General features: G+C 44.2%; 1 protein-coding gene across 1 annotated transcript; it reads right to left on the reverse strand.

Annotated features, from left to right (window-relative positions):
• Positions 1–466: 466 nt before the first annotated feature.
• prdm13 (PR domain containing 13) lies at positions 467–7,676 on the reverse strand. The gene is made up of 4 exons (XM_005924288.3): positions 7,171–7,676; positions 5,609–5,740; positions 5,371–5,491; positions 467–3,449 (listed from the first exon to the last, which is right to left on the reverse strand). The coding sequence occupies exons 1-4, from the start codon at positions 7,336–7,338 to the stop codon at positions 1,960–1,962; spliced, it is 1,911 nt and encodes a 636-aa protein (XP_005924350.1). The 5' UTR covers positions 7,339–7,676; the 3' UTR covers positions 467–1,959.
• Between the last annotated feature and the right edge of the window lie 202 nt (positions 7,677–7,878).

The following is a 7,878-nucleotide window of genomic DNA, read 5'->3' on the forward strand; positions in this document are numbered from 1 at the left end:
CTTTGGCTTTCGTTTAATTTTCGCGAAAAAAAATCCTCCAATTTATTCAATTTTGGGGTTTTTTTATGTTTAATTAATTTCACTCGATTTTATTTTCACTTAAATATTGTACGGTTATAAACCATTTCATTAGACGACAGCTACTTTAGAAAATGTCTTTATTGTGGCGCATATACAGAAACAAAATGCCTTCTTTAATGCAGCAAAGAGAATAAAATGCTGCTGACGCATGAATGCAACCGCTTTAACGATCTGCTAATACAATATGTAAAAGTGTGACAAATACAGGGGTCCGCTTTTTTGCTATTTTAATTGTAAATATTTCTAACATACCTTAGCTTACAAAGACGCGGGCCTACTGTCTTCCACCACGCAGGAGACGTCTTTAAACAAGTCCTTTTGGGAGGCGGGTTTTCCCCGTTTGAGTTTGGTTGGCTTTTTTTTTTCGTTTGGTTCTTTTTTTTTAATTTTTTTTATTTATGTATATTTTAAAAATAAATCCTGCTTTATTGTCACATATATTCTGCTTGTTTTAAGGGCAATATAGGGGCGACTCACTGCGCAGAGGAATTTACGCCCACTTTGAACGCCTCCAAAATCTGAGTAAATACAATAAAATAGATTAATAAATAAAAATGTATTTATTACCGTGTATTAGCTGAAGTTTTATGTTTGAAGTAGCAGATGATTATAACACACACACACAGCTTGTTTAAGAAAAAAAATTAAATTAAATTTATTTAAAAATAACCGACTCAATGACAGGAGTAAAACATTGTCCGTCGTGGACAAGATCACTTTGAAACGAACGTATACATCACTTCTCCACTGAAATTTGAAATATCATACTTTACAACTTCTTTACATAGGCTATAACTGCACTCAATACATACTCTTTGTCTAGACGTGATTCCTTAAATAAACTGGACGCTATCGGGTGCCTCAGCGAGAGGCGCGCGCCTCGGCAAGAAAGTGCAAGTTTAAGAACAGTGCGCGAGGCGCCGGTGTGTGTGAGTGAGTGAGTGAGTGAGTGAGTGAGTGAGTGAGTGAGTGGGAAGGAGGAGGAGGGTGCGGGTGAGGCTATAGATACAATATTCAAATCAATAATCAGCAGCTAATTAAGCAGCCGTGTCCTGGAGATGAAATGCCCATTGCTGTTTTTTTGTTTGCTTGTTTGTTAAAGTGCAGCTGACAGTCCGAGGGAGGGGAAATACAACAATGATCATGTGTCTACATCCCGTGTTAGTGAATGTAACGCTAACCCCTCCTCTGGTGGGCCTTTAGTTAAGAACCAGTTCCAAACATGAAATTAATTGGCGAGTCGGGGGATGTGGGGGATTTTACAAGAGATAGTTTTACACTGCAAACCAAATCAAGGAGATGTGTTTTAGCGTCATATTCAATCTTGTGAGCTTTTGTTTTTCTTGTGTGACTGAGGTTTGCTTGTTTTGCGCTGCTGCCTTCACGGTTTTGCTGAAATGTGAATATTTTTATTTATTTATTTTTTGAATCGCTGGCAGATGTGTTTTCGTCGGCATCAAAAGGAATGTGGAAAAGAGCGAGGATTGAAATAAAATTCGAAAGCTTCCTCGTTTGTTTTTCACTTTTGTTGTGGTTTGGTTTGCATGGCAAAAAACGCAACGATCATCTTTTTCTTTTTTTCTTTATTTGTTTTTTGTTTTTCTTAAAGGGTTTTTAGGGGTCCGAAGCAGCCGGGAAACGTGAGAAAACTGAATACTAAGCCTAGCTCCCCACTTATTACTGAGATTAACAGCTAGGCTGTGGATTGTGACGTTTATCTCGAGGCCAGAAACATGTTTTCTTCATGTTTGTAGTTCGCGAGCCTTCCAGGCATCTAAAATATAAAAATGCAAGACTTCATACAAGACTAAATGACACGTGTTGCTGTGTACAATATTTAAAGACAATGCCAGTCTTTATGTGGCCGTGAAAACCATCTCAGTCGTTGTTTTTGCTCGACTCCTGGTCGCTCTGGTCATCGGTGAAGCACACGTCCACGTCGCTGTCATTGTCGCTCTTTTGCTCGGCTTCCTCGAACAGACCGCCCGGTTTGTCCTCCAGTTTCTTGACGGTCTGTCCGGGGTGTCTGGACTTGACGTGCCTCTCCAGGTCCCGCCTCCGCACCAGCACCTTTCCGCAGAAGTCACACCTGTAGGGCGTGTTTCCCTCAGCGTGGAGTCGGATGTGTTTGTTCAGGTTGCTGGGATCTCCGAAGGGCCTGAAGCACACCTTGCACTTGAGCGGCTTGTAGCCTGTGTGAGTCCTCATGTGGATTTTCAGGCCGTATTTCCTGGAGTACAGCTTGCCGCAGTAAAGACACAGATGTCCCTTTTTAGGCTTGCCAGAAGTGGTGTTGCTCGTGCTTCCAGCGGGGATGGAATCCAGCCGTGTCCGGTTCTTCTCTGCTGCGATCTCTGACAGCTGTTGTGTGTGCATGGCGATCTCCCGGTCAATGTTCGTGATCGACCCCAGGTCGTGGCTCAGCGAGGGTGCACCAAAGTATGACATGGATTCTGGGTACTTGAGGAGGTTGCTGAAGTGGAATTTCAGCGGATAGTAGGGGGAGCTGTATAAAAGCTCCCCGTTGTAGACAGTGAAGGGCATCAGGGGGATGTTACAGTCTCCACCGTAAGTCTTGACACCGTCGAAGTGAGGGAGGGAGAGTCTTTCAAAATGGAGACCAGGGGGCATTTGTGGGTAACGGGACGGGGACAGGCCGGAGTGGAAACGACTTTCTACGTGCTTGAAAGCTGAGGTCTCCTCCATGTGAGGCAGCAGCGGGAAACCTCGGATTGCGTTTGTGCACGGCACCATCGGAGATGTGGAGTCCATCATTGCAGGTGGGCACTTGGGAGGGTGGTTCCCTCCTGCGTTTAGACCCTCGCCCACGTTGCGGATTGGTTTCATGTTCCCAATGAGTTTGCTGAATCCCATAGAGCTCAGCTTTCCGTTGGCCTCCTCTCTGGAGCTCTCCGCTCCCGGGACTTTTGAGACACCAGTTGGCTTAAAGGCTGAGCGCACACCAGGATGGAAGCCCATGCTGCTTAGCATTGAAGTGGTGGCGCCCAGGCTGAGGAGATGCCCCTGGTTTCTGCCTGAAGTAACGCTCATGTCGAGGGCCCTGTCCTGCTCCTCGGAGCTGCTTTTCTTTGACAGTCCCGTTTTGTTCAAAAACGGGGACGAGGACACCGCCCGCCGACCCGAGTCTGTGATGGAGGAGTTACTGTGAGCGCTCCTCGGTGAGGCGGAGTTGTTGGGAATGTCTCCAGATTTTGGTGACCTGCTGAAGGTCTCTGTGCCCCTGGCCTGTTCGCTGCTCACAAACCCTCGCCCGTTGCTCAGTGCGCAGTGGAAGTGAACGTGAGCCTTGAGTGTGTTCGGGTATTTGAATATCCTCCAACAGTACCAGCAGATATAACGCTCCTCACCTACAGAGACAACACATACGACAACAACAGAGACATTAATGTGGAGCGTTAGATCCCGTGCGTAAAATGGCAATAACAGCCACTGTAACTTGTAAAAAAAAACAAAAAACAAAACAAAACAACTGTACATGTAACCACACACACACACACACACACACAAAGTCAAACAAACATAAGCTTGGGCTGAAAGGACTGAAAAATCAGAAAATACACGTTTCCCATTCCCAACTACATTATCGCAAAAAAAACCCTATAACATTAAAACCTATTTAAATATCCCATTTACTCTGACATATTTTTATCAGTCACTGCTACACATCACCTGAAATTTCAATTCAAGCCTAATGGATATGATCCGGTTTCTAAGATCTGGTGCCAAATGGTAATAGACACATGGAGCCATCATGATGACCCCCAGTCCAGCACTCTGAGGTTAGGCCTAATATAGATGTAATGATTTTGTAATCCTCATACGGGCCATTGTTTATGATCACCATCAAAAGGGCAAACGCCCAGCCCAATCTGGCGCTCAGAAAACGACGCATTGAATGCGGGATTTTTCCTCTCTGTGCTCTTTCCCGTGGAAGTGACAGCAGCTGTTGCTTGAAATCGCAAGTCCCCGGAAACAATGGCGGCGGCCCATCTGTTGACGCCTCATAATGGAGGAGAGCGTATGTCCAGGAGCGCACACGGTGTGTTGGGCCGGAGAATCAGGGCAATATACACCCCACATAAAAGTTAGCATTCATTAGCCCACAATACCTTAACGCACCCACCTAATTTACCGTGAAGCACTTGTTTTTGAATTTATTTGCTTTTGAATACATGAATATTAATGGCGCGATGACATTTGTTAACCTCCAGTCTCGCGACTGAATCACCAGCCTCTTCTTTCTCCATGGTCGCCGAGGCGCGTCAGTTTCTGCTTTTAATTGCTTTTTTATTCTGTGTTTCAAGAACCGCAACTACTTTGTGGCAGAGTAAGAGCTTTAAAAAACATCTTGAATCAAGTTTGATATCATTTAAAGCTTCGCCGCTGTGCTTTTGGGAAGTATTCAAGAGGCCCTTCCAGCTCGAAATTAAATGTGCAAGATAAAATAATCGCCTGTTGATGGAATTTCCAATGAAGTATCGGTGGATAATCTTTTTTAAACCGATTAAATTCTTCTGAGCTTTTTTTTTTTAACCAAGATTAAGTGTTTAATCCCCGACGCGCAAACGCCTACTTTGCACCAATTTGGCCCGCACAAATTGATTATAAATTCAAAGACGGGCTGATGAAAAATCTTAACCCATCGAGAAATTATCTTTCACAAAACTGAAATCCTCTTGTCTTCTGTATTTTAATCTTAGCAAATCGAATCATTTCATCCTAGCATTTTACTCCAAAAAATGATTTGCGTTGATGACCTGTTATCCACTGTTTCGTCTTCATCCGCCCACAAGAACTAGTTTTTAATAATTAAACACCACCCAAAATACAGCTAAAAGTGCAGTTTTCTCTCCCTTCACGAATGTTTTTATTCCAGTAGGCTATATTATTCTTCACTTGATTTCTTAACCACGATATTTTATTTAACGCGCGACATGAAGAATACATTGCAAATGAATAAATAATCCGCCTGCAGGGAAGAAAAAAACATCCAATTGATTTTCATCTCTGAGCGATAAAGCAGTCACATTATGGGGTATTGGCAGTCATTTAACTGCACGGTGATAAAAACCCTCAACATGTCGATGTGTCAGATCTGTAAATCGGAGGCCATGGCCACAGAAGGTAGTGTTCACGTGAAAACGACACACGCGTCCTTAGAAGGAAAAAAAAGTCACCGATTTTTTATGATATTGTTATTATTGTTGTTGGATTAAAAATCGTTCAACTGTCCACATTAGCAGCACCACTCTCTGCAGACTCGTTTACCTTTCTCGTCGTGCGTGGGAGTGGCCGTGGTGGGGATGTCGTACCACTGGGCCAGAGCGTTGGAGTACCACACACTAAGCTCCTCTCCTGCGGGGATTTCTCTCAGCACGCGGTAGAAAATCTCAAGAAAAAACAAAAGCAGTGTTAACTTAAGAGTCCATATAGAGGGGCAAGGAATTTGCTCATGAGAAACTTCACGAGGCCGTTAACTGTGATGTCACGGGCTTAAAATATTCACCTGTCCGCCAGGCAGGTCCGACAAAGCCTCCAGGTTCTGCTCTTGGCTGTTCCTGGCGGCGCGGATTAATCCGATCCAGTCCGGGACGGGACATCCTGACTCATCTACGAACTCCCCCCTTACCAAGCGGATCTGAGCCAGGGGAAAAAAGAGAAACACGATGAAGACAAACGTGAGCAGTGAGGGCCATTTTTGACCATGAGAAAAAGGAACATTTTTAAAAGAAAGTTCGCTGCTTTCTTTAAAAAAAATGCAGTTTTGCTATTTTGGTCTTTTTTCACATTACAAAAAACGAAATTGCCACAAACGACTGTCTTCCAAGTCTAGCTACCTGAAGGGTTCAGCGGCCACTAATAATATTCCTTAAAACGCGCTTAATGCGTCTTTTTCCGCTCTGCTGATAATTCATTAAAGAGGATGACACACGGGCCTAATTGAGTTGATATGGGAAACGAATTTGAGGAGTGTCAGAGCGTTTCTAAACTGTTCAAGGACATTAAAGATGGAAGCGTGACATTTGACACAGAGATTGCACCTGATGATCGCCGGCAGCCCGGGGCCACGCATTTAGACACATCAATCACCCCCGATGACAGCTTCAACAATAACATGGCGCAGTTCAGTTAAAGATGCTCACAGAGCCGCAAAGTCTTCACTACTGCGCGTGTAAAAAAAAAAAAAAAGGGCAGATATATTGGTTTCGCCTCCCCCCTCCCTCCCCATACTTCCAGTCCGAAGTACTTAAAAAGTGCAAAAATGCTGGTCTTTGAATGGGCATCATTTAACCCCCAAGCTTCACTTAATTTAAATAATTAATTGCTGATAACGTGGGACTAATTCATGTTTCACTGTTTCAATCTAGTTGTTTATTTATGTTTTTTTAAATTAATTTTATTTTCCTTTATTTTTGCTGATTTGTTTTAGGATGTTCTCAGTGGCATCTTTCTGTGGCCGGATTAGATTAAAATTAAACGGCTCATCGGAATAACAGGCCCGCCAGGCAGAGAAATGTGAGGCGGCTGAGGGGTTGAAATCCCACACAGCAGACCCGGGTCGCCCATTAGGCCGGTTAAGTAGAAGCACAGACTGACAAGTCAGCCGCTAATGGAACTCAATTATTTCCAACTTGACAGGCCAAACCAATTAAAAGCCTAACTCAAGGCCCGATGGAGTTTGACAGAGCAAGTTTAAAAAAAATATACATCTAATTTCTAGTGTTGCTGGAGCTACTTATGTTTAAAAACATAAGATAATATACATAATTCTAATCACGTGTAAAATATACTATATAAATATAGTAAAATGCTTTAATGTATATTATATCAGCGAAAGAATAAAGCAGTTCCGATACAAACTTGGAATAACGAAAATGATTTTGAATAAAGGCAAGCTTACAAAAATAAATCAATCTTTATATCTTTCAAATTAATTTAAAAATAAAACCTTTATTAACAGAAAATATATATATAACCAAAAAAAACTCGAAAATGCAAAGTAAAAACAAGAACTTTCCAGAAAGAGACAATTATTCCACGTTTCTTCTTTTAATGCTCTAAACTTACCTTTTTCTTGGGCCCTACTTCCTTGCGGTCCGACACGTACTTCCCGAGTTTGAAGATGCCCGGTACCGGTCCAATCCGGAGCCCGGCCGGGATGCTGCAGTCCGCAAACACACTGACGGTGGTGGACGCCCGGGTGGCTTGCATGGCGTGGGGTGAGATCAGAACCATGAAGACTGATGGAGACGGAAGTATGGAGAGCGCGCAGGGAAGGGGGATGAAGCGAGAGGAGATGATGAGGACAGGCCGATGTCCGCCCTCAAAGTGACGCGGTGGCGTTATGCTCTCCGGCTTTTCTAGTGATGGAGCAGAGTAAGTTTACCCCCCACCCTACCCCCAGCCACGCACCCACCCACCCACTCCTGTATCTGGGGATGCAAGTGTGTGAGGGTGTTTCAGATTGGGGGGACTGTAGCAAAGAGGTGATGCTGTGCTGTAAGGTAGGAGGGAGAGAAGGAGGAGGACGTGGTGGTGGGGGGTGGGAGCGGTCCTGAGTTTGTAGCAGCAGCGGTGACTGTGTGGAAGTGAGTGTGAGAGAGTTGGGCTCACCCAGCAGCTGTGTGGAGAGAGTAAACGGGCCGGCCTGGTCACATGGAGACTTTCCCTCACCCCGCTGTATAATGAATTGCTCCAAAACGGTCAAGAGACACAAAGGGCCAGGCGACCTTCCCATCCCCGAAATCCAATTTGTCAAGGCCAGAGAAAAGAGGG

The sequence above is a fragment of the Haplochromis burtoni genome, unplaced genomic scaffold, assembly GCF_018398535.1.
Source record: "Haplochromis burtoni strain Fernald_Lab_line unplaced genomic scaffold, NCSU_Asbu1 Contig_76, whole genome shotgun sequence".
NCBI classification, from domain to species: Eukaryota; Metazoa; Chordata; class Actinopteri; order Cichliformes; family Cichlidae; genus Haplochromis; species Haplochromis burtoni.

Coding starts and splice junctions, on each gene's coding strand:
- prdm13 (XM_005924288.3), bottom strand. CDS start 7,338: ATGGTTCTGATCTCACCCCACGCCATGCAAGCCACCCGGGCGTCCACC. Junction 5,492..5,608: donor CGGACCTGCCTGGCGGACAG/GTGAATATTTTA, acceptor TTTTTTCTTGAG/ATTTTCTACCGCGTGCTGAG. Junction 3,450..5,370: donor TCCCACGCACGACGAGAAAG/GTAAACGAGTCT, acceptor TTGTCTCTGTAG/GTGAGGAGCGTTATATCTGC.